This window comes from Acomys minous, assembly GCF_964271855.1.
Source record: "Acomys minous genome assembly, chromosome: 5".
NCBI lineage: Eukaryota > Metazoa > Chordata > Mammalia > Rodentia > Muridae > Acomys > Acomys minous.
Window position 1 is genome coordinate 17,367,128 of NC_140494.1, and position 26,591 is coordinate 17,393,718.

Consider the following 26,591-nt stretch of genomic DNA (forward strand, 5'->3'; position numbering starts at 1 on the left):
TGGCACCTCCACCTCTCCAATGCTGGGACTACAGGCATATGGCACCTCCACCTCCCCAATGCTGAGACTACAGGCGTATGGCACCTCCACCTCCCCAATGCTGAGACTACAGGCGTATGGCACCTCCACCTCCCCAATGCTGAGACTACAGGCGTATGGCACCTCCACCTCCCCAATGCTGAGACTACAGGCGTATGGCACCTCCACCTCTCCAATGCTGAGACTACAGGCGTATGGCACCTCCCCCTCTCCAATGCTGAGACTACAGGCGTATGGCACCTCCACCTCCCCAATGCTGAGACTACAGGCGTATGGCACCTCCACCTCCCCAATGCTGAGACTACAGGCGTATGGCACCTCCACCTCCCCAATGCTGGGACTACAGGCGTATGGCACCTCCACCTCCCCAATGCTGGGACTACAGGCGTATGGCACCTCCACCTCCCCAATGCTGAGACTACAGGCGTATGGCACCTCCACCTCCCCAATGCTGGGACTACAGGCGTATGGCACCTCCACCTCCCCAATGCTGGGACTACAGGCATGTGCCTCCCACCCACACATGGTCTTTTTCTTTTGCACTGCTGAGGATAAAACACAGTCTTGCCATCTCACCAGTGCCATGTAAACAATCTGCCCCAAAGCACACCCCAAGGCTGCACTTTTTGGTTTGGGGAGCTTTTGATAATATATTTACTTTTCTTGGCTCTTCATTAACTTGTCACTCCTGTAAGACAAAGCCTGAGAGGGTCTTGCTTAGCCACACCTCTATCTCCACCTGTAAATCCAGGGAGGTGCTCACCATGTTCCTAACATAAAATACATATCATATATCTTTTAAAATTAAGAGATGCCTATAACCGAGTGACTAATTTACAATATTCACAAATGCACAACTCACTCCCATAAATGTATGTATCTTTATTGTGAAATGTAGAGTGAATGGTGCTCAGTAAGTTCTAAGTATTACCTGAGCTTAGCCTACATTTTGTATCTGACACTGGAACATGAACATGCCTGATATTTGAGGATGTTAGCAATACTTCTTTTAGATAATGAAGGCGTGCATAACAACCAGCTCACATAGACAGGAGAAACTTTGTGTCTCTAACCTAACTGGGAGTGTACAGGTGTTTATACAGTTCAAAAGATACTTAAGAGGTATTACAAGAAATTATGCTAATGCATTATTGATAATTCTATACTATGTGATTTAAATCTATATTGTTAAAATTGTACTGTAATTCTCATAGCTTTTTATAGTTGTTGGTATTAAGGTTTTATATCCTAATAAAAGGCTTAATTTCTGCTGTAAAATATGTATGTAAAAATTGGCCAGGTCTGTAATCCACTATATGGTATTTAACACCAAATAAAATCTGGAGCTGCATAATAATTATTTCTTCATTCAATGTCAACTTCATATATAAGGTTAATTGCTGTGACACATAAAATGTATCTATGTTTGGACAGGTACCATCTAACCATTTTTTTAAAAAAATTAATACTCTTTTTCTTGTCTTTTCTTTCTGCAAGTTAATGTTTGCATTTACAATGTACTAGTGTTCAGTCTGAGTCGTCAGTTAGCACCCCCACTGCACTGAGTGGCCATTGCCCTAAGGCACAAGAATGGGGAGAGAAAGGAAGCAGCTCACTTTGTCCAGCATGTGCCTGACATGGGCTGAGTGGAACAGGACTTGTTCATGACTACCTCAACAGTCTTTTCTACCTAATAAACATTAAACGTCTGTTGAATTGGATTGCCTCAAAGAGAGATATACCTCTTAGTAGTTAAGGTGTTTAAGAATAGCTCCCTTTCCCTATAAAATACAATAGATAGTAAAAAAACAAATCCTTTTTTTAACCACTTTTAATATTTAAAATTAATTAATTAGTTAATTAATTTATAGGCAGGGTCTCACTGTGTAGCCCTGGCTTTCCTGGGACCTGCGACATAGCCCAGCCTGTCCTCAAACCACAAGTGATCTGTTTGCCTCTGTCTCTTGTGTGCTAGGATGGTTACAGGTGTGAGCTACCATGCCCGCTTTTTTTTTTCTTTAACCTTTTAATTAAAATCCTATGACTAAGCGACTCTTTTGTGGTGAGGCTTGATTCATTATGGGAGGGAGTGTTTACTCATCCTTATCCTTAGGCTTCCTGGCAGTCTGCATCCCTCTTCCAGTCTGATAGCTATGTGGTCCAATACTGAGACAGTGACATTGGGGAGTGTGGAGAAAGAGAAACAAGTGCAGAGCATGGGAGCACACAGGGACAAATCCAGCTACCCTCCAGGGATGCTCCAAGCCCTTACCAAAGGCCTCACTTCATGAATCTGAAATGATGCTCCTGTGTGTGACCATCACATCAGCCTTGTGTTGACCTCGCAGACAGCAAAACTGGCTGAAGCTAAAGGTCCCTGGGAGGTGAAACCAGAGCACTGTGGCTAATAATACCAGGAACTTTATAGACCTGTAAAAATTGACTATTTAAAATAGCTTATGAATATGTCATCATGTTTATCCTTAAATTGTTACATTTTTATTAAATTTACTTATGTATCTTATAAATGAAGAAAAGCATGTCATGTCATATGAGTGAAGTTTGGAAGACAACTTTCAGTTGTTCTGCCCTTCCTTGTGGGACCTGGGAATCAAACTCACCTTAGTGGCAAGTACTCTCACCCAATGCGCCATTCCTCCAACGCCATAACCAACTTACCCTGAATATAATTCTTCTTTTTAGATTTATTCTTTATTTTAATCTTGTGTGCATTTATTTACACATATTTAATAGTAAAATAGCATCCTGAGTTTATTACTTTGTAGAGTTGAATGAGTGCATCATAATCCAGAGGTGAGCAGATCTAATTTGAGTGTGGGCAGCATCGTTCCATTGGTTGGGGTCCCAGGCTACATAAAGAAGACAGAGCACTAGTGTTCATCTCTTTCTGCTTCCAGACTGCAGATGCAATGTGACCACGGACTTCATGCTTCTGCTGCCATGACTTCAGCATGCTAAAGTTCACCACCAAACTGTGAGCCAAAATTAGTTCCTCTTCCTGAGGTTGCTTTGTGAGGTGTTTTGTCGCAAGGATGAGAACAGCTATTAAGAAAACCACTGACCACCCTAAGCAGCTGGCAACGAGAGCAGCAACCAATACAATCACCTGCCACTCCAAGCAGTTGGAGCCCATTGACCCACACAGGCAGGACCCACCACTGTATACGGGCCATGCCTCTCTGTCTCTAAAGGCTCATGTGGCCATTAGCATCTTTAGCAATAAAGCATTTTAGCATGAAGCAATGAACATTTTCTAGACATGATGTTATTACACACTTAATGGTATATGCCTACTGAAGTCTTTAAGAGTGGGTATGTAGCTAGCTTTATTTCAGAAGTCACTTTGTTGTGAAAGTCTGAGAATGAATCATTCTGGCCAAGACATGGATGAATCATGTTACCAAAGAATTTGTCGTGCTAATTTCCTGGGAACCATTTCAAAGCAAAGCAGACATCAACTTCATTTTATGTGGAATCCAGTGGGGGTGAGGTAGTTGGTGCTTGAGAAGGTCTAGGAGAATATGAAAGAGTCCAGCAATTATCTTGCCAATTAAAAATGAGGATTTCTTTTACTTTTAGCTTGGGTAAAGTCTAGGCAAACAGCCATGATCATTAGTAACTAGACACCCACATACACACACACACACACACACACACACACACACACACACACACACACACACACACCCTCAAATAGATGTCAAAGAGGACGTCAAGGATGTACATTCACTACAGTAGCCATTTTAAACCATGCAATTGAGAGGTGTTGAGTCTACTTCTAGTGTTGTTTAACTATTGGCATCATTTTCCAGAACTGCCCATCCTCCCAAACTATAACTATAAACCCAAAATTAACTCTTCACTTTCTTCTTCCACTTTCACTTCCAGCCACTTCTACCTCTTAGTCTATCCCCCTCTTTCAGTCCCCATGAATTTTCCTATTCTATATATCACAAGTAATTGGATCTCTACAACATCTGTCCTTTGATGTCCGAGTTTCATTTTAACAGCATGTCAAAAGGTTGCCCATATGTGGCAGCTACCAGAATTCCTTTTTGTGGCTGTATAATGTCTCGTCGTATATGCCTAATACGTTTTGTTTATGTACCAATTTTCCTGGTAGACACCAGGGTTGCTTCTTTCTTTTGGCTTTTGTAAATCATATTGCTATTGATGTTATAGATATCTGTTTTCAGCTCACTTATAGGTATAATAGAAATAGAACTGCTGTATCATATGGTAGTTCTGTATTTCACGTATTGAACAATCGTGGGGGCAACACGTGTTTCCCTCAGAGACTATTCCATTTCACCCTCTCATTGGCCAAGAGTTTCAATTTCTCTATGTCCTCTCGACCACTTCCTTCTGCTTTTGATAAGAACCATCCCTTTAGATTGGAGAGGTTATCTGTGGTTTGATTTGCATTCTGTACTGACTGCTGAGGTTGAAGTTCTTCACATATGCCCACTGGCCACTCACATATTTCCTTTGGAGAAATATTAACACAAGTCTTACCTGTCTGCGGTTCTATGATTTTTGAGGAGATTTTTATATTCTAAATGCTAATCTTTTATCACATGAATTCTTTGGTAATATTTTCTAATAATCTGTGGTCTCTTTCCTGTTCTCCTTTCCTCTATTTTCCTATTTTTTCTTCTCTACATGATGTCCCTTCCCCTCCCTCCTGCACTCCTTACCTTCAAGTTTGCATCCTTCATTTTTTTTTTTTAAATTTTGAGCCAGGGTCTCACTATGTGGCCTACAATGGCTTTAAACTTGTCATCCTTCTTTATCATCTTTCCAAGTGCTAGGATTACAGGCATGTGTCATCATGCCCAGCTCACTTTTCTGAGTGTGTCCTTTGACATAAAAGTTTTTATTTTAATAAAGTTCAATTTTTCCATTTTTTTCTTGATGTCACAGACAATATGTCACTATCAAATCCAATGTTAGGAAGATTTTACTTGAGTCTTTCCTTTGAGGGTCCCATAGCCTTAGCACTTATGTGCAGGGCTTTGATTCATGGACAGTTTTTTGGATACTAATGAAAACAACTGTCATTCTACATGTGGGTATCTAGTTTCTTCAGAATTTTCTGTTGAACGCACCATTGCTTCCTCATTAAATGGTCTTGGCATCTTTTCAACGACAAGTAACCACACATGTTGTAATTTCCATATAGGCTCTGTGTTCTACTCCACTGGCCTAAAATCCTGCTCAAGCCAGTACCACGCTGTTAATATTACTGAATTATGGTTTTGTAGTAACATTTGAAATTAAAAAGTATGAGTCCTCTAATTTCATTCAAAATTATTTTGGCTATGGGTAATCCCTTGAGATTCCATGTAGACTTTCAGATAGGATTTCCTGTACATGAAGTAAAACACTACTGGGACCTTGATAAGGGTTCCCTGTATCTGTCTATCTCTTCAAACACTATCATCCTTTTCACAGTATTTAACCTTCCACTCCATAAACTTGGGTAATCTTTCTGCTTATTCAATTCTTCGATTTCTTTCAGTGATGTCCTATATTTTCAGGATATAAATTTTTTGAGGCTAAATTTTTGAAATTAATTATTTTTTTATGTCAGACTGAATTTTTTCCCCTTCTCTCTCCCTTTCCCAATCCACTCCTTCTCTGTTTCTTTTTTTTAAAAAGAGGCAGCTCTCCCGGGGATATCAACCAACCATGGCATGTCAAATTGTAGTAAAATTGGGCACCTCCTCTCATAGTAAGGCTAGACAAGGCAACCCAGTAGGAGAAAAGGGTCCCAAAGACAGGCAACAGTCAGAGACAGACCCTGCTTCAAGTATTAAGAGTTCCACAAGAAAACCAAGGTACATAACTAGAGGTCTAGGTCAGCACCATGCAGACTCTTTGGTTGTTGATTCAATCTCTGTGAGCCCCTATGAGTTGATGATGTGGGCCATTTTCTTGTGGTATCCTTAACTCCTCTGGATCCTACAATCCTTCTTCCTCATAGTCTACATGATTTCCCAAGCTCCACCTAATGTTTGGATGTGGGTCTCTGCACCTGTTTCTATCAGTTTCTGGGCAAAGCCTCTCTGATGACAACTGGGCTAGGCACCTATCTATGAGAGGAGAATATCATTAGGAATCATTTTATTGACTCTTTTTTTTCCCTTTGCCAGTCATGTTTGGTTCTATCCTAGCTCTCCTGTCTATCCAACCTCTGGGTCCTTCAGACAGTGCCGAGACTGAGTTCCCTCTCATGGCTGGGGTCTCAAGCTGGACCAGTCATCTGTTGGGCACTCCCACAAAATTTTTGTGCCACCTTTACCCCAGCACATCTTGTAGGCAGGATAAATTGTAGGTCGAAGGTTTTTGTGGCTGGGTTGGCATCCTAGTCACTCCACTGGGAGTCTTTCCTGGTTACAGGAGATGGCTGGCTCAGGCTCTATACCCTGCGTTAGTGATAATCTTAGCTAGGATTATCCTCATAGATTCCTGGGAGCTTCCATTGCACTGAGGAGGCTAACTCATCCCAGAGACACCTCCGCCACATCTCAGTTGTCTCTCTCAGAATTCTCTCCCTTTGCCCTACCTCCTTCTTATCATTCGTGTTTCTATCCCCATCCCCTCAGGATATCTATTCTATTTCTCTTTCACAGTAAGATTCATGTGTCTCCCCTTGAAACCTCTTTGTTACTTAGCTTCTCTGAGGTTAAATTTACTCCTCAGTATTTCATTCTTTCATATGTTTTCTTAGTTACATTTCTATCGCCATGTTAAGACACCATGAACAAGACAATTATAGAAGTGTTTACTGGGCCTATAGTTTTGGAGGCCTCCTCCAACAAGGTCATACCTCCTAATCCTCCCAAACAGTTCCACCTACTAGGTCCTAAGCATTCAAATATTTGAGCCACTAATATCATTGTAGACAGAATTGTTTCTTGGATTTTCCATGACCATCATGATGGAGAGCATGGCAGTAGGCAGATGGGTAGGTAGCCATGGCCTTGGAGCAGTGGCTGAGAGCCTCCAATTGATCCATAAGCATGAGGCAGAGCGCAACCTAAATGGGCAAAGCACAGGCTTTTGAAACCTCAAAGTCTGCCCCCAGTGATATACTTCCTCCAACAAGGACATGCCTCCTCCAACAACAAGGACACACCTCCTAACCCTTCCCAAACAGTTCCACCAACTGGGGGCCTAAGCATTCAAATATTTGAGCCTAAGGAGAGAATTCTCATTCAAACCACCAATGTCATTGTAGACAGAATTGTTTCCTTGGTTTCCCTTTTGAGTTGTTCATTACAGGAGAATGGGCCAACAATTAATATTTGAATATTTATTTTTTAATATTTATTTATTACGTATACAGTATGCATTAGATCACATTATAGATGGTTGTGAGCCACCATGTGGTTGCTGTGAGTTGAACTCAGGACCTCTGGAAGAGCAGTCAGTGCTCTTAACCACTGAGCCATCTCTCCAGCCCCTATTTGAATATTTCTTACAAATTTATTGATATCATTAGCCTCACTTGATTTTTCTGAACTTTCTAACACTTTCTACATATAAGTCATGCCATCTACAGACAGAAAAATTCCCTTTTTATTTTCCAACATCTAGTTTAAGGTAGAACAAAATTGCTAACATAATTACAAAGCATCAGCCATCCTCAGAGTTCACAGGCTGTGTTTGGAAGATAAGGTCCTTATCATCCACACAGTTCTAGGGGTGTTGATTTTGCCCTAAATAGCTACCTGCAGGATGAGTGATGAGGAGTGACAGGTGAGGGATGGAGGTTAGACGCCTCCAGCAGTGAAGAGTTGAAATTCAATGACATTCACCAACTTCTTAACCAAATTCTTACTTGGATGGTTCAAGTTTTTGAGGAGACACCAGAAAGGCAAAAGTGCTATTTTGAACAATTCCTGGCAATACAAAGATTGTTTTATGGACAGACCCATGGAAATTCTTACTTCACCATCACCTGAAACCATGGATTTGTATTGACTTGGTCACTTCCAATCTGATCAATGTTCTAATAAGACAAAGATTATTGAGACAAGTCCTTTGTGAGGCAATGAGCTTCAGTTTACTTCAAATCCATGGGTCTTGTTACTGATTCCGATTTTCATTCACAAAAATGCATGTATGACACACTTGCATAATAAAGCCGTGACTAGAAGGATGAGTATATTTCAGTTAAATTTTATTTCCCTCTGAAATCAACATAAATCTAAATCAGGCAAAACTCTGGATGGCTTGCATTTAAAAGGCCTAAATAATTCAATTAAAAAATTTAGGAGAGTAGGCATGGTGGAGCACCCCTATAATCCCAGCACTCAAATGGCTGAAATGGTTGGGTCAAGAATTCAAGGCCAGCCTGAGCTTCCAGCAAGACTGTGTTTCAGTTTTCTTCTGATAAGTCAGTTAAGCAATGTTCAAAAATAAAACATTTGTGTCTCACCAGTTTTGGAAGAATTTTGTTTGTCAGCTATGGCTTGGTGGCATGAAAAAGAGTGATGAGTCTCCTCTCCTTCATCTTCTCTCAGAAACCTAAAATTGGGCTTAAAAACCAAAACCAAAACCAAACCAAAAACGAATGAGGGAAATCACAGCATTTATTGGGAAGTAAACTGTGCACCTTTGCCCCAGAGCTGATGGACCTTTCAACTTCTCATTTGAACGCACTGTTTCCAGAAGCTTCTTTTTGAAACAATAACATTTCCCACGTTGCAGTTTCAGGCCTTCCCTGCATATCTAATCACTAGTATCCTTTTCAAAATATTCCTAATTCTTGTTGTACTCCTGGGAAAAAAAATCAGTGTTTAAGTGGGTCATGGAGTGCTTTGTGAATGATTTTGTAACATAATTTTAAGAGGGAATACCACTTTCATTAAATCAAAAAGTACTTTTGGACCCAAACCAGATTTCCTTTTGCAAGTAAGAAGTTGTTCCCTTTCCAGACTCAGAGAGGACTACGATGGTTGAGGCTTGATGAAGCAACCCAATTGCAAAGCCACTACTGCTTCCTCTGGCCTTCCTAGAGAAAGGCTTCTAGAACTTTCTCCCTCAGGGCCTCACTGAGATGTGTCTTAGAATGAACTTCTCTTTTGTTTTCCTCCTAGAGACAGAAGCAATGCGCTAGCTGTGTGAACCATACCTTTGATCCTTTCCAAAGTGTGAGCTTGGGGTTGGGCTCCAAGCCTGATCATAGAAGATTGGGGGTGGGGTGAGTTTTACACCTTCAGAAAGTGCTTCTGTCCTTTCCAGCCCTTTCTGACTTTAAAACTGAGGCTACATGCTAAGAGAGCCTCCACAGCTGCTCCTGGAGACCCTCACTTTCCCCACCCAGGTAATGGCATCCTATGTGGTCCCCACCCATCACCTATGGAACAGGGACACATGCTCATCTGGGTTGCCTCTCCCCTCCCTCTCCAGATGAGACCAGGCTCCTCACTTCTCCCCACTTCCTGTGCTCACTCCTCTCCTACACACGTTCCTCTCTCTCCTTCCCCCTGTGCCTTAGCTTACGAAGCAAAGTTGTAACTTTGAATTCCTGTTTTTCTAACCACCCCCATGTGACAGGATATCTCTCAATTGGAGGGCTTTCCTAAATTCAGGAGTCCTTTAAAAGGGACAGCTTCCTCTGTCCTCTTTTTCAGTCAGGCAGCTCCCAGATCCTGGACTAGGCAAAGGGGCCACCCGAGGACCTGGCTGTGTTCTTTCCTTTTTCCTCTTCCCTCCTCAGTGGAAGGCAAGGGTACACTCTGGGCCATGAGGCTTCCAGTACTCCTGGCTTTTATCTCTGCCATCCCGGCCGCTGTTCAGCTATTGGGTAAGTTTGTTTTGAGGTGGGGGGGGGCTTTGCATATCATTTTATTTGGAGTTTATGCTAAGAGTCCTGTGCACATCTGGAAGAGGAGTGGAGCCTACTGTCCTTGCAGCACGCGAGCTTTTACCTGACCTCCATCTGGCTTGTGTTTGGCCTTGGCCTGGCAGTCAGCGTGGGAGTCGAGCTGCAGCCAGGCAACACTTCTGCCCTCCAGTGTTAGATGTTGCCCACACTAAAGCCAACCCTCCGAACCCCCCAGCGCCTCTGTCCTCCTGAGGACGTCTCATGTGTCTACTTATTTCTACCTGGCTTGTGCAATGGCTTCTTGTTCTGTGGTTTGCCCTGCTTCTAGTTTTCAGTTCATGCCATTGCCATCCTACTCCCTACAAATCTTCCTCTGAGCCTCTCTAGTGGGGAAAGAGGAAGTTGTTGCCCCTCATCCTATAGGCAAATGGATAAGGAGGGGGAATCGCCCTTGTGGAAGGACTTTGTGATTCTCACACTCAGTTTTTCCTGTGAACCTTTTCATTTATAATTCTTATGGCTAGAAAGTCCATCCTTTTTCTGTATCCAAAATTGTTGAGTCTGTCTCAGAAGTGGATGTGTTCGATGCTTAAGTCTAAAGGTGGTTGATGTGTCCGTAGGGACCCATCAGGGTTCCTTAGATGCACAAAGGCATGCTGAGTCTGTATTTCTCTGGACTATTTTTAAAAATATTTTATTAATTTATTCATATTACGTCTAAATTGTTAGCCCATCCCTTGTATCCTCCCATTCCTCCCTTCCTCCCGCTTTCCCCCTGCTCCCCTCCCCTATGTCTGTGACTGAGGGGGACCTCCTCCCCCTGTATATGCTCATAGGGTATCAAGTCTCTTCTTGGTAACCTGCTATCCTTCCTCTGAGTGCTACCAGGCCTCCCCATCCAGGGGACTCTTAAGCACCAGAATGAGAGGGCCTGGGGGAATTTTCACTCCCAGGTCTATTTTGAGACTTAGGTTGGCTTCTCATTGTCCCTCGTGTCCATCAGACAACTAATGCCCTCCAGACACAGTCTGTGGCCTAGGTATTAGCCTGTGTCCTGCTGTGGAAGTTCTCCAGGGAGCTGCTTGATAAGTTTTTTTTTTTTCAGTTTTCTTAGTAATGTTTCCCTCTTTGAGACAGCAGAGTTCCTCCCTAATGCCTTTCTCCTTGTGGGCACAGGGACAGGGACACCATGTGAGGTCCTGCGGGTCTCTTTGAGCACAGGTACCAGAATGCAAGAGGGTGAGGTCCTGCAGGGGTCTTGGTGGGCCCAGATACTGGGACACAAAGTGTGAGGTCCTGCAGGTCTCTCTAGAAAATTAAAAGCAAACAAAAAGAAGGCGGTCGAGAGAGTCCCTTCCAGTCCAGATATTTTCATGTTACTCAAGAGCCTATGATTTTCAGCCTGTCACTGTGCCTGGTTGTAGAGCCATACCCTCAGCCTCTTTTTCCTATTTATTTATTTAAAACATGTTTTATTTACGCTTATTGCATTTTGGTGTGAGTGTGATATAGAATTCATGTGGAGATCAGAAGACACCCCACTATGAGGGTCCCTGGGATGAAAACCAAGCTGGGCAGACCTGGCAGCGGCACTTTTACATGTTGAGCCATCTCTACCCCCAGGGTTTGCCCTATTTATTTTATCTTCTCTTGGTTCTAGTAGCCCAAGTCCCTAAAGGTAAAGTCAGAATGCTTGCTTAGCCAACAGTCGATTAAAGGACATCCGGGTTCTCAGGACCCCCTTTCCTGGCTTCCCATCAACTCCCAGCAGGAAGATCCCTTGCTACCTGATGCCCCAGAAGCTTGTGTTCACCTGGGAGGGAGCGTTCCACTCCAGCATCACTTTATGATGCATGTGCTGATACCACTAACGGTTAGTTATGCCTTCGGAGTCTAGGGACATTAGCAGAGGGGCCCCCTTGTCCTCCTTGCTCTCCTGACCAGCTTGCTTTCTCTCAGGGATTATTGCCAGTGTTTTAAGCATCAGTATGTATGTGAGAGGTTATAATCAATGAGGGCCGTTGGACACTGAACTTGGACTAAGCAGAGAAATATAATTTGGTGGGCAATGGTGTGCTGGTAGACCATACAACTTGTTCGTAGGAAAAAGCAAACATATAAAACACTAGCTGACCCATGGCATTTGCTGATTCCCCCTCCCCCCACTAAATATGTCCACCATGGTTCACTTCCAGCTTCCGTTCTGAGACTGTGTAAGCAGAACTGGGAAGAGAAGCAAGCAAAAGACTCTAGCTAGTTGGTGCTTCGAGGCAACAGGGCGCCTTCCCAGATCTCAGGACACAGCAAAGCAGGGTGTCACATCATGGGAAGCCCAAGCTACGGAAATGAGAGGAAGTCATGGCACGAGAGAAAAGCCTTACGATCATGAGTCATTAGCACAAAGGCCATCTTGGAAATGATGCGTTCTGATGACGGCAATGGCCGTGAGCAGTCAAATGCCCGGGTAGCAGTGGAAGCCAACCCATGATGCCATCTGCTTTTAACTCTTGCTCCTCCAGACCCCTTTGTCTTCTTCCCATAATATAAGGACAAATGAGTGAGTTAGATCACCCCTGCTGTAGCATGTGGGGGAGCGCAAAGTAGAGAGGAAGCAGCGAAGCTGTGCTCTGACACTGAGATCATGCTGGAGCATTCACCCTGATGTAGCTAATGCTCAGAAGAGAATTATTCTAATTGTCGCGTTGTTATCGTCGTCCCCACTCTCACAGTTGGCTCTTGCAAACTTTGATTTCACCTTAAACACACCTCTTAGAACATGGATGCTCAAGTTTAGTTATTTACTTGAATGCAATGTAGTGAAAAGAAAACCAAGCTAGAGAGATGGCTCAGTGGTTAAGAGCACTGGCTGTTCTTCCAGAGGACCCAGGTTCAATTCCCAGCACCTACATGACAGCTCAGAGCTGCCTGTAACTCCAGTTTCAGGAGATCTGACACCTTCACACAGACAGGAAAAGCAGACATGGAGAAACATAAAACCAGCGCCATTCTACACGTTTTTATTTGTTTGCTACTGTCTTCCTTTCCACAGATCTCTCACATGTCATGTTGGAAAGCCTGTTTTCTCCTATCCCTGGCAACAGATACCTAAGTTAGATTATTCTTATTTAAACATAACTTTTATTACATTTTCATTGATGTTTTATGTCTGTCTGTGTCTGTGTGGGCCTAGTCTTGTCATGGCATTCATGTGAAAGTCAAAAGACAAATTTCAGAATTTGGTACATTCCTTTCATCCTGGGGAATACTAGGGATCAAACCCAGGTCTTCGGGCTTGGAAGTGAGTGCTTTAACCAATTGGGCTATCCGGTGAACCCCTCAATTTTAAATTTAATCTATATGTTATATAGTCATATATAATAGGCTCATAAATATATGTATATACATGCATAACTAATGTAGCTAACATGTAGAACTGGAAGTCATAGTTTCAGAGATCAAAGTGACAACACACTTTACTAGAGGAAAAACAATTAGCCTCTGAAGAGTAAGCGGGTCTCAGGAGTCAGTGAGCTGACAACACCCAGCACCTGAGTGTGGTTTTTTGCCATTGAGGCTGAGAGGTGACATCATTGTCCAGCTGGCCTGGTCTGATCAGGAGAGGAATATGGGATTCCAAACAATAGTACATTAAAAGGTGGACTTAGATATTTAGATTTGCATCAGTTTTTTTTTTCCAAAAGGGGAGAAGAAGGAATTAGTATTTACTAAGTGTTCCTTTTAGGGAGAATGACACACTTGGTGCTTTACCTACAGCACATCAGTCAGAACTCCACAGTGTCAGAGAATGCTACCCTCCCTTTAAAAATGAGGACATTGAGGCTGAAATGATGAGTTTAACTAAGGCCGCACAGGAAGTCACAGACCCTCCAAAGCATCTCTGGCGGACCACATGACCTCCTCGAAGCTTCTGTTGTCTTTCCGTTCAGCCGACCCTTTGCCTAGCTGCTTCATCAGCTCTTCTTTTGTTTCCTCTTTCATCCTGTTCTGAACGGTCTCACAGCCCATTCAAGCCTGTTTTCTCCACACTTCTGATAAGGATAAAAAACACGTCCGGAGTCACTTCCGAATCAGCGACTGTTCTAGGCGCTTTAGATGGACTCATCCCGTTCTTACAGACATAGAAGGCACTGTGGGTCACTGTTGCTTTGCTAGGTTGAAAGCACAGAGCACTAAGGAACTCAGCAAAGCCAGATCCAGTGAGCACTCACTATCTGCTACTAATGCTCTGGTGATGTGCTGGCTGATGGGTACACGAGATGAATCTATCAGCATGACTGGATATATTAAAAAACAGTGTGTAGAAAGGCCCCAAGCTGGGAAGTTGATGGCTTAGGAGACAGTGGCAAGGCAAAGCCTGAAGGGACGACTTCAGGACACAAGTGGAACAACTTGCATCACAAAACAGTGGAGGAGGCCTCCATCCTCCAAGATGGGAGTGACAGGGAGGTGGTAGAACGTATACTTTTAAGGAGAGGAGAAGGATGTTGAAAATTTTTCATGTCTTCTTTTTTTTTTTCTCTTTGAGTTCAGTACCTATTTTGGAACCATATGTATGCCTCCCTGAGTGGCCACATGGGGTGATATAAATTAATAACATCCATGACTTTCTGATGGATGAAGAAAGGATCAAAGTGATGCACAAAGTAACTCTTAAGTTTTCCTTCACCTTTTGGTTCAATGTTGTCAAGCCTCAACCATTGCCCTCGCTGCACTTCAGCATTTTGTGTATTTGAGGTGAATGATAAGTATTTCCCACTTCATTTTAGTGTTGGGAAGTGATAGAGCATTGTATGCTTAAATGGCATTTACTGGGTTAACACACACACGCACACACACACACACACACACACACACACACACACACCTTCAGTCTACAGAAGGTGACACTGGACAGCTGTATTTGTAGTGGGAAGCCATCACAGGAAGCACTGGCCGGACAAATGGGCCACTGGATGCAAAGCATGAGACTGTTAATATGCCAGTGACCACCACGAAGAATTCAGATTTGCAGCGGAGGTATAGGTGACACTGGAAGAGGAACCCCCATTGTCCCCCAGAATCCACCCACCCCATGAGTCACAGGGGATTCACTCCTTACAGGGCATGTGAGGTCTTTGACCCACCAGATCTGTCTTGTATGCAGACTCCTGTCAGAAAATGGCCCCAGGTGGAGCAGTACTCCTGACATTCTAGGGCTGGGGACACTGTTCAGGGATGTGGGAGAAGTTGAGAAAGCATGGAGGTTCTGACAATATCTATTACATAGTCTTTTTATATCCTCTTTTAATTCAACTCCTTTGTCTTCCAGAAGTTGTTTTCCTATGTATTTTAATGTCAGCATTTTACTCAACAGTATAGAAAATCTACAAGTGTATTAGGGAATATAGTGTATATTTCTATTTCTGAATATTCTCCCTTGTTTATTTGTTCTCATTGTGTCTCTTTTTGCTGTAAAATAAACTACATGAGAAGGACCTGGCCTCTCTGGTTCAATACTATCATCTTTGCTCAGAAAGCATAAATAATCTTTCAATAAATATTAGTTGAATTAATGACTGTTATAAATGAAGCATTTTTGCTTAGAGAATTTATTTATTCAATGGTGGTAGGTTTTTTTTTTTTACATTAGCCACTTTACTTAACATTACAGAATAACTTTAAGGCATGCCTAGAAGAAAACTCAAACCTTATTGAATGCTTAACCTTCAGCTACACACAGGCTTGGCCTGGAACTGATTCTCTCCTTCCATCCTGTGGGTCCCAGGGACCGAACTCAGGTTGGCAGGCTTGAATGCAGATGCCTTTACACACTTTACTCATCTCTTTGGTCCCTCACAAGTTGTAGTTGTTATTATCATTGTTTTATCTGAGATGTTGGACTGAAAATTACCCATGCTTCCAAAAATATCTTTGCACATTTATTTATTTATTTATTTATTTATTTATTTATTTATTTATTTGCCCTGGAAATGACCTCAGCAACACATGTCCTTGGTATGGGAAGGGAATGAATGTCTTTGGATTCTTCATAGTGTCACCAGCGCATCAATCAGTGCAGGAAGTGTTTGCCAAGTATTTCTTGAAAAGCAGGTATGAGATGAGAAAGATAAAGATGAAAGAATTTCCTTTGCAAGTTTCTAGTATATATAAGAATTAAAGAAAATCTTCAGCTGTCCTGGTCTGTAGTGAGACTGTAGAGAAATGAACACGGATGTCCGTCCGTCTCTATGTGTTCAGCTTTGTGGCATTTCTGTTAGACAAGCATTAGAATGTGTCCACTGGAATGCTTAGAAATGGCAGCCACAAGCTGTCTCTCGGTCAAGGTCTTAAATGTCCTTTTGGAGGAAGATGTATGACTTTTAAAATCAGATGCGTTTCACAGAGACAATGGTGAAAGAGAAACTGCACTCATCATTTGGAGAATAAACTGTGTTTCTTGTAAGCATGTCATGATAACATTGTGTTTCCTTGCATCGTCTGATACCAGCAGCATAACACTTGCTCTGTATCTAGTGGCAAAGGAGAAGCAAAGGAAACAAGCATGGATAAGTGTGTATCTTAGTGTCATCTCAGCCAGTACTCCTGGCAGAAGTCTAGATGCTTACAGATGTTCCTAGGGAAAAATAAGCTTGCAGGGAAAACATTAATTTAAAATAGTCCCATAATCATGAAGCTACCACCATTGAATAAATAAATTCTCTAAGCAAAAATGCTTCATTTATAACAGGTTTGGCGGTACATGCCTGTTATCTCAGTAGTTGGAAGATAGAGGCAGGAGGATCAGGAGTTCAAGACCAGGCTCTGCGCCATAGAGAATCAAGGCTAGCCTGTCTCTAAAATCACCCCTTCCCCTCCCATCAAAGCTCACAGATAAAAGGAGAACATATGCTTCAGGATGGTTGTGGGTATTCTATAGAAAAGAGCAGAGTTAAAATGAGTGGGCGTGGCCAACGCATGGAGGGGCTGACACTTGAGCTGGGTTTGCTAAAATAGCTAAAATAGAAACCAGCCAGGAGTGTTGTGTAACAGAAAGGCCCAGAGCTGGAGTTGGTAAGTGAGGGTGAGAGAGCAGAGGGTGAAGGCGGAAGGGGCTGATTGCTGAGGAGCAAGAGTGAGATGTGTTGCTTGGATGGCTCCCTGTCCAGAGAGATGCCTTGGTGAAGGCCAGACGTTTTCCTCCTGGGATTCTTGGCTCCAGTTTTGAAGGCTTTGTACAGTTAGAAAACAATCTTTTTAATTAGAAACAAAGGTTCCCCCCAACTCCTTAAGCTGGAAAAGAAGCAACCCGCTTTCTTAAGCATTCAACTAGAATAAAGCGCGTAGGGCAGTCGAGCAAAGGGACAGTAAGAATGCAGAGTCTCACTCTTGTGTGTGGGTCCACGGATGCAAGCGTTGTGTGGGGGAAGGCTTTGTGGAATAAGGGCACGTCAGAGTCATCTCCTCAAAGGAGCCTGGGTCACCAGGAGTTATCTTCTTGGATGATTGTATTTCAGAAAGAGTTGAGAGTGGACTATCGTGGCATGGCACAGGCTGGTGACGGTGCCATTGGGGAGAAAAGAACGGAGGAGAAAATACATATTGCAGTTCTGCAGGCAAACAGAATCTTCAGGGGCATGGGAGGAGGAGGGGAGAGAGAGAGAGAGAGAGAGAGAGAGAGAGAGAGAGAGAGAGAGAGAGAGAGAGAGAGAGAGAGAGAAGGAAACCTGGGAATCCAGGGTGACAACTGCATTTCGGTTTGTGGATCTGGGTGCACTATTGAGGAAAAAAAAAAAAAGACTGGGTTTTGGTTCATGCCCTGGAGTGTGGTTTTTTTTTTCTTCTTCTTCTTCAACTTGACACAGGCTAGAATTATTTGGAAAGAGGAGCCTCAATTTAGGAATTGTCTCCATTTGATTGCAGACAAGTCTGTGGAACCTTTTCTTGATTAATTAGGCACAGGAGGCACTGGGATTATACTACCCCGGGGAAGGGGGTCATGGGTTGCATAAAGCAGGCAGAACAAGCCAAAGGGAGCAAGTCAACAAGCGATATTCTTTCATTTTCTCTTCTCTGGTTCCTGCCGTAATTTCCCTGGCTGATGGAGTGTGACCCAAGAGTTGTAAGCTGGAATCAACCCTTTCCTTGCCAAGTGGCTTTTGGCTATGGTGTCTTACAGCTACAGAAAGCTAACTAAGATAGTTTATTAACATATTACTGTGGCTGTAGTGGAATTAAGATGAACTACAGCTGAAAATTCGGTACATAGAACGAAAGTCAAATGCTCAGAAGGGAGGCGGTGCTCCAGTGTCCAGACTTCCCGATCCTTAATCGTCAGTGAATGGCTGCTGTCTGCTCTGCTTTTTCTTTTAATAAAGGCCTTTAATAAGGGCTGTCGATAGTCAAACCGAAATGATGAAATCCAAGGGGAAAGGCAGATGTGATGAGATTACCCTGAGACAGTTCTCTGCAGAGTAGAGGGTAGGAATAGCTAGGAAAACACCAGGGCGCGAGTGACTTTAAATAGAAGGTTCTCGGGCTGCCTTGTTTTTAAATAGGAGGAAGGCTAAAATAGCATTTGTGCTCAACATGGCTTTTAAAAGGGCTTTATTTCCTCATCTCCTGTGGTTTTTTTCATGAGCCAAAGCACACATTTGTAAAATTTTAACTTTTGTTGAGGAAGAAAATAACTTACTTTGTCACACTAACTCAGAGGCAGTAACAAAGTGAGGTCAGGCATGGTAAGGAGTTCAGGTGCACACGTGACTGACCTCTCAGGTGTGACGGATGCAGGAGGATCGTTGTCAACTCCAGAGAAGCAAATGGTAGCAGATGTTCTGGATCTAAGCTTTATGGAGTCCTGGTTCCAGGAAACCAAAGGAGTTTAAGTGGATAACATAAAGTTCCCCAGAAAGAGTGTCAGCAATCAGGGGCCTGGGAGAGAGGAGTCCAAGGGTCTTTTCCAGCGTGGGCATAATGGAGAGAGGGAGAGGTAAACAAATGCGTCAGGACAGTGACCGTTTGAGGCCATGGTTCTTTTCAGGATTTAAGTCAGGGCCTAGACTTCACTTCGGAGTGTAGTTGGTACCAACTGCACTGGGGAGCTAAGACCAGGAAATGGAGGTGCTCTTTTGAGAATGCTCTGGAAATAGGACTCTTCTGATTGCGGGTCTTCTCGCTTCCTCCCTCTCTCATCTTCCCCTCCCCCTCCCGCTTCCTGTCCCTTCCTCAACCCCAGAATTGTTTGATTAAGAATAGCCAAGATCATTTATTCACATTATCCGAAACCTATAACCCTACCAACTCAATTGGAAAGAACCATACAAAGTAGGCAGAAGAAATTTAGGACAACGTCACAAGAAGTGGTTAGTGTATATTTCTGCCAAAATGTGATCATTTGCTTTCCTTGTATATTCTTTAAAAGCAAACAGAAAAAGAAACACCTTGACATGAATTCACATAGAAGGGAACTTATGCTTACTAAATTCTTTTTTCCTGAGCTTTTTTTTTTTTCCTCACCCAAGGAGGCCCCATTTGACCACAGTTCAGCTATGTAAGATGAACCAGAGGTATCCGTGCTTACTAACATCTTCTACCCGGTCCCTTCTCCCAGCTCTTCCTCCAGCTTTCAGGAGAGAAATGAGCCCTCCGCGACACAGCTGCCTCCACCACTTTTCCTGGAATCATAACTCTTTATGAAAATGGAAGTCTGAGAACTTTTATCCTAAAATGCCGCCTTCATCATGTGAACACACTTAAGCATGTTTTCTGTTTCCCAAACAGATACGAGGCACTTTTTAATCTATAATGAAGACCACAAGCGCTGTGTTGATGCTATAAGTGCCACCTCGGTTCAGACAGCAAGTTGCAACCCAGAAGCTGAATCCCAGAAATTCCGCTGGATATCAGAATCGCAGCTTATGAGTGTCGCTTTCAAATTATGCTTGGGAGTGCCAGCCGGAAAGGAATGGGACTCTGTTGTTCTGTATGCCTGTGACCCAAAAAACAAGCTTCAGAAGTGGGAGTGCAAAAATGACACACTCTTTGGACTCAAGGACACAGATTTATATTTCAATTATGGCAACAGACAAGAAAAGAACATTAAGCTGTACAAAGGTTCCGGTTTGTGGAGCAGATGGAAGGTCTACGGAACCACAGATGACCTGTGCTCGAGGGGCTATGAAGGTAAGAACAGAGGTCTTTTCCTCTTCTTATCAGCCATCTCCTTGTTTGACACTGAAACAAATAAACATGTCCTCATATGGTCTGTACAAGAAACAGTAAGTCATCACTTTGAGGTTTTGAATTATTCTGTATTCTAGACCGATGTGACAGTGACTAGGTGTGAGAAAATGTCCCCAATAACCATTAGTTATTGGTAGTTGATAGATAAACATTACCTTTGAGTGTATTTATATTACTTAATTTTTAAAATAATAAGTTATAGATTTCAGAAACATTTCACTGTGACCTTTGACTGGCAGCCTCCTATCTGACATTATGAAATTGTTTCATTAACATTAGCCAGTCTAGGATAAGGATAAGAAATGGTCCCAAGACCATTCTTTACTTCAAATCACTGGAAATGAAACTCTGAGTGTTTCTGGTTTATTCTGTCACTCTGGGATATTTAGAGATGATAACTCTCCTGGATTATTCCCGCTGCCTCACAAGGTAGCAATCATATTTAGTACCCTGTCTTAGAGAGGACAGCATGAACAGGGAGGGGAACTGCTTCATTTGAAGTTGCTTCCCTGAGCTCAGGAAGGGGAAATAAAAATCAGTGTTTAGTCTTCCCTTATCTTGGCCAAATTTCATTCTCTTGGAATCAGACAGCAAAACGGGACAATTCAAAAGAACCCGAAGGCTTTAAACAAAGGCTGTTCTCCTGAGTTGGATGCTGTGACCCCAATCTCGAGTTTGGATACTTGGCTATTATGAGGCGTTTTCTAGAACAAGTTCAAGGTCAGCACAGGAACAGGCCTTTGGGGACAGGGGAAACCTATCCCAAAATTACTTTGTTGCTGGAGCTGCTGCAGAGACTAGTTGAGCCTAGCCTATCACAGTGAGACCTCGAATAGGCAGGGTAGGTGGAGGGTGGGGCAGCTCCATGTAGAGAGGTCAGTAGACTGCGTCCTGTCTTCCTCTCTAAAGAGGAGAGTAGATGTTGAAGTAGATGAGAGTGCAGTTCAGAGAAAAGTTATTTCCAGGTATTTACTGAACATGATATAAACTGTGGGGATCAGGCACTGGGGGGAACGGGGTGAATGGCTACGGAGTCCATGCAGAATCCGTGGAATCAGACTCTGGAGAAAAGACTCAACTTTTTTGTTCAATGTAAAGGCCTTTGAAAGATTGAAGGGCCAATCAGACCATCCCATGCTGGCCTCAAGCACCAATAGCAATCAATCAGGTTAGTGTAGCTCTGAGGAAGTGTGTGTGTGTGTGTGTGTGTGTGTGTGTGTGTGTGTGTGTGTGTAGGAGGAGGAGGAGCAAGGTCACCTCAGGAGACTTCTGTAAAGAAGGAGAAGCAGTCTGCGTCCTAGCGTTGGATCCATTTTGAGACCTCACTAGTGTTCTAGGAGTCTCTAGTAGATCAACACTGTGTGCAGTGGATCCGGACGTTTTGAGGAGTCTTAGGAGCCTCTGACTCTTCACTTGCTAATCTCAGTGGGCATCCAAAAAGCTTACCTCTACACTCCCTACAATAAACTTAGAAATTCCAAGAGTGGCCACCCAAGCAATGCCACCTTCCAGGGGGAACTCGATAGAAAACCCAAAGGGCAGGAGGACAAGGTCATTCAAACTTGACTGTGTCAAATTCTAAAAAGGGGACAGTTGTCAAGTTGAGGAATTCAATTTGAGGGCAATAGTATTAGTAGTCTTCTTGTTGGACTTATTTATTTATGTCTGCCTCCCCCCCATCATACTGGGCATTAAATTCAAGGCTGTAAACATTCTGGGCATGAGCTCTCCTGCTGAGCTATAGTCTCAGTCCATTTTTTTTAACTTTTTATTTTGAGGCAGGGTCTCACTATGTTGCCCAGGCTGGCTTTGAACTCACTCTGCAGCTCAGGTAACCATTAAACTTGAAGTCATCTTGCCTCAGTCTCCCGAGTAGGTGCGATTACAGGCCTGTACCACTGGGCTTGCCATATTTTATTTTAAATCTAGATCTTTCTTTTCTGCAATTTGCTTTTAGAGAAGTGTGCATAGTGCTTAGAGTAGCAATGATCACATTTTAATGTGTTTAAGAAACACATTGTAAGCTTGTTTAAATGTGTAAGTTGCAAGCTTTACTCCTACTCAGACTCTTAATTAGTACATAAGGAGGACCCAGGAGTCTTTGGATTATTTTTATGAAGAATTGAGTGACAGTTTTGAAGATGGTCTACCAGTTACATTTTGCCAGCACTTTGATGATCTTTCAATATTTAAAATAATCCGTCAGAGGGGGCCTAACCCTTCTAAATGACTTTAATTAAAAAAATAAATTTCACATATGTGTATATATGGAGACATGGTAAGAGGGGGTGGGTGTCAGTGCAGTATTTGTTGTGAAGAAGGCATCTGATCTTAAGGACTGTTCAAGGTTGTTGTGAACAATCTGACACAAATTCTTGAGTTTCCTGCAAGAATACTCCTTGCTCTTAACTACTGAGCCATCTCTCCAGCCCCAGAGTGACCTTCAGTGCAGTATAGGTTAGAGCTGAAGACACTATCTCATTGGAAAACTGACTGACTGCAGTCTCTGAATTGTACTCTTGGATGCTTTAAAGAGATATCTGGAGCCGGTTGCAGTGCCACACGCCTGTGATCCCAGCACTGAGGGAGGCAGAGGCAGGTGGAGCTCTGTGAGTTCGAGGACAGCCTGGTCTACAAAGCGAGTCTAGGACAGCCAGGGCTCCACAGGGAAACCCTGCCTCAAATAAACAAAAACAAAAACAAAAGCAACAAAACAAAACAAACAAAAATTAGTTGGGCAGGGTGAGCCATGCCTGCAATCTCAGCATGCCAGAAACTGGGACAAGAGGATTAAACTTGAGGCCACTGTGGGCTAAATAATGTGGCAGTGTCTCAAAAACAAATAAATTTCTATAAATTAAAAAAGAAAAGTATTGACTCTAAAGTGTGTCTAAGAATTTTGAGTGGTTTCTTCTTAGGATATGGATCAGAGAATTATGCTGTTCCTCCGCCATCCCCCATCACTGTTGAGAAAATAAGTGTGGAAGCAGATCCCCACTGCAAACTGGTTAACTAGACTCAGCAGATCCTGTGTGGTGTTCATGAGTCAGAGGTTGATGTCTAGTGTTTGCTGCCATCACTCCACTTTACGCACTGAGTCAGTCTCTCACTTGAACCAGGTTGCTCTGGGGATCTGCTTTCACCTCCCCATTTTTTTGTGGGTCCAAAAGACCCAAACTCTGATCCTAACTTGCAGCAAACTTCATAGCTTTCTGGCCATTTTCTACCTAATAACTGAGACTATGACTCTTCCCCAAGAGGAAGGATAGCATCTAGTCTGCCTGGGAGGAAAGACAGAAGCTAAAGCTCCTGCCACAAGAACCTGTTGCCATGGAATCCAAAAGATGCTGGGAAAGGGGTGATACTAATAAAGTTCCTAAGTGTGTGCAACAATAGGTTGCCCAGCCAAAGACTCTGTGGAGGCAGACTGGGAAAGGTCCACAGATTAGAAGGCTGGTGCCAACTCCTTCAGGATGCTTTGTCAAGTCTGCATACAGATGTGTGTCACTCACATTCTAAGTGCAATCCCTGTGTCCCTCCAGCTATGTACTCCTTACTGGGCAATGCAAATGGAGCCATCTGCGCATTTCCCTTCAAGTTTGAAAACAAGTGGTATGCAGACTGCACCAGTGCTGGGCGGTCAGACGGATGGCTGTGGTGTGGAACCACCACTGACTACGACAAGGACAAGCTGTTTGGATTTTGTCCGTTGCATTGTAAGTAACTAGATTAAGGATGTGCCTGGAACAGTCACCATGACAGCATGATGGCAGGATCTCGACTTTATGTAGAACATGTTCCTTTAATGTTTTCACATTTACAATTATTCCAGAGTATTCCCCTGTACCCCTTTACAGAGGCCATAGGTCCCATTTTGCCATGGAGAAAATGAACTATTGTGGCCAAAGACAGTTGTTTGTATTTAGGTGTTGAGAGGAAGATCAGGCAGCATTTCCATTGCTCCAATAGTCCTTGCATGAAATAAGCCCTTTATGTTTACCATTTACCTGGTCTTCTTGGTTTCTTGACTTATTTTCCCTTCTTTCTTTCTCTGTCATTCTCCTTCCCCATCTTTTTTTCTACAAGGAATCAAACCCAACCTTGCACATACATGGTAGGCAAACACTGTACTATTGAGCTACATGCCATGGCCCTATCAATTATTTGCTGAGACTTTGCTGTATATAGTATTATATATATATTCAGTGCTGGAGGTAGGCACCCTATTCTCCCAAACCCCAAATGCTTTAGCTTTATAAAGCACATAGGTTAAAATGGGAATTTAAGTGGCACCAACAGATGTGTTTGGTGGGAGAGAGATGGTGAGGGCTTTCTTGTTTTGAGTCACTGTGTGCTAGGATTTGGTAGAGCTGGAAATCAAGGGAAGTGGGTAATACACTTCAAAGTCCTCTGAAAATGGAAGTCCAGTATTACTGGAACTAGCAAGACCACATCAAGTACCAGAAATTGAGTTCTTGGGGTTCTTCTGTTCATGGTTAAGAATCTGTAGGAAAATGTGTGGTGGGTCTTAGGTGGGGCTGGGGGCAGGGCAGCTGTGGAAGAGGTTGAGGTCTTTGCTTTCCTCCTGCTTCTCTGAACATCCTTCTTGCAGTCAAGTGCCCTCCCTAAGTTACTTCTTGCTAGCCTCTCTCGCACCCACTGCTGGATTATCACAGCATGTTTCTTCACGTTACCCAGGACAGACTTTCTGCTCCTCCATAAAGGAACCTGGGCCAGAGAGGAGACTCATATGTGGTCCAGGACTGCTATGGAATTACCTGAGTTGCAATACCATTGTTTTCTACTAATCGTTTTGCGACCACGAGCCCCCACATCAGAATTCTTACTGTGCCAATATTCTAAGTCAGTAAAACTTAGCAAATTTTCTTATTGTCAGACTAGTGAGATAGGTCTGAGATCTTCCTCTACTTGAACTTTTGGGTTTGTAATTCCTAATCATCTTGTTAAAATTACACTTGAGTTCATGCTCTGTGGCTTCAAGTCCAAAATGATACCACACTCTGGCCTTGACTGAGATAGATGTGTTTATAACAGCATTTGAAGCTCATGGGCTTCAAGCCCATAATGCTGTAATTCTAGATGGAAGCAGATATATTTGCTTCTCATATCAATATTTAGAACTTTGATTTTCTCTAATGTTTTGAAAGAGAAAGTGAAGGGGTTTTTGTTGTTGTTTTGTTTTTTTGTTTTTTAAGGACATTTAATTTTTCAACTGTTGAAAAATTGTCTTTCTGGTAAGAGTGATATTTTCTAAGTCATAATTTTTCTTAGGGCTGTGTGCTCCATGGGTCCAACCAATTATAGCATCCTCTACTCAAGTGATATCGATAGAGCCCTTGTTTCAGGGATGTGCGATGGATAAAGGGTGGAGAACAAATGGGCCATCAGTAACACAGAGAAGGCTTTGATGTGCTTGCATATGTGCTAGAACGGAATATCCAGTGTGTCCAGCATAATACTGTTCAGTCTTGTTAATTCTGTGTATCCTGTGTAGCCAAAATATATTTTTCCTGATATAAAACATATATAAAAGTCAAATACTTATAGAAAAGTTGTTTTATTTCCATCTGCATAAAATTTTAATTTTTCTTTGTGGTCCATTCAAAGCAGAATTTTAGCTTATATTATTATTCTATACTAGCTTTAAGCCCAGTAGGTTTGATGCAGACTAAGAGGTATCAGTTACTGATCTGGTGACAGCAAACACATGCTTCCATTGTCCTTTGGGCTGTTTACTGTAGTGTTTCCCTTCTATTTAGACACTCATTTTTCACATATCAGGAGAACAGGAACAGGAAGAGACCCCATTCTCCCAATTGTCCATAGCTTGCAGCTTTGGCATTCAGCATCAGCCTCGCTGGTTTTCTATGGGAAGCTGAACTCTGGGGAGCTATGTAGTCAGCCAACTTGTATGTCCATCGAGAGATATGCTTTAACCCTTTGGTCTAAAATCTAAGAGAAACTTTCTTTAAATGAGTTACCTCGTTTTATTTTGGGGTCATTAAGTCCACCTGACTGTTCCCGAATAAGAAAACATCTTCCTTTAGTTGACGGCTACAAATTCTAACTTATTCTAAGAAAACCCCATAATTACAAAATAGTCTTTAAAATGTTTGTCATCAAATAAAACCCAAGTAAGTCCCACCGGAAAGTCTCATTTACACAAACATTAAATTTGTCAGAGTCAGACCTAGATTAAGTGTATCTTGGTGTCGGGAAAATGAATTTCTGAAAAGTCACTTTGCTGCCAGCCTGGTGGGTTCAGGTGTCTGTGGACTTCCATCCTGTACCCTTGTTTCTTAGAAGAACATTCTAGACCACAGACCGTGGTCCACGACAAACCGTGCACTTATGTCCTCTTCCTTCCTTCCTTCACTCACTGATCCAGAAGTCTGTGCTTGTGTCTTGAGTGTTCTTCCTTGTGTCTGCC

At 42.8% G+C, this 26,591-nt stretch overlaps 1 protein-coding gene across 1 annotated transcript in view; it reads left to right on the forward strand.

The window, feature by feature from the left end:
* The first annotated feature begins 9,680 nt into the window (after positions 1-9,680).
* The window catches only part of MRC1 (mannose receptor C-type 1), an 80,630-nt gene continuing 63,719 nt past the window's right edge, over positions 9,681-26,591 (forward strand). Inside the window, exons 1-3 of the mRNA XM_084781252.1 lie at positions 9,681-9,877; positions 19,679-20,080; positions 23,683-23,856. Of these exons, the coding sequence (XP_084637378.1) occupies positions 9,817-9,877; positions 19,679-20,080; positions 23,683-23,856 (637 nt within the window). The 5' untranslated portion in view covers positions 9,681-9,816. The remainder of the gene's footprint in view (positions 9,878-19,678; positions 20,081-23,682; positions 23,857-26,591) is intronic.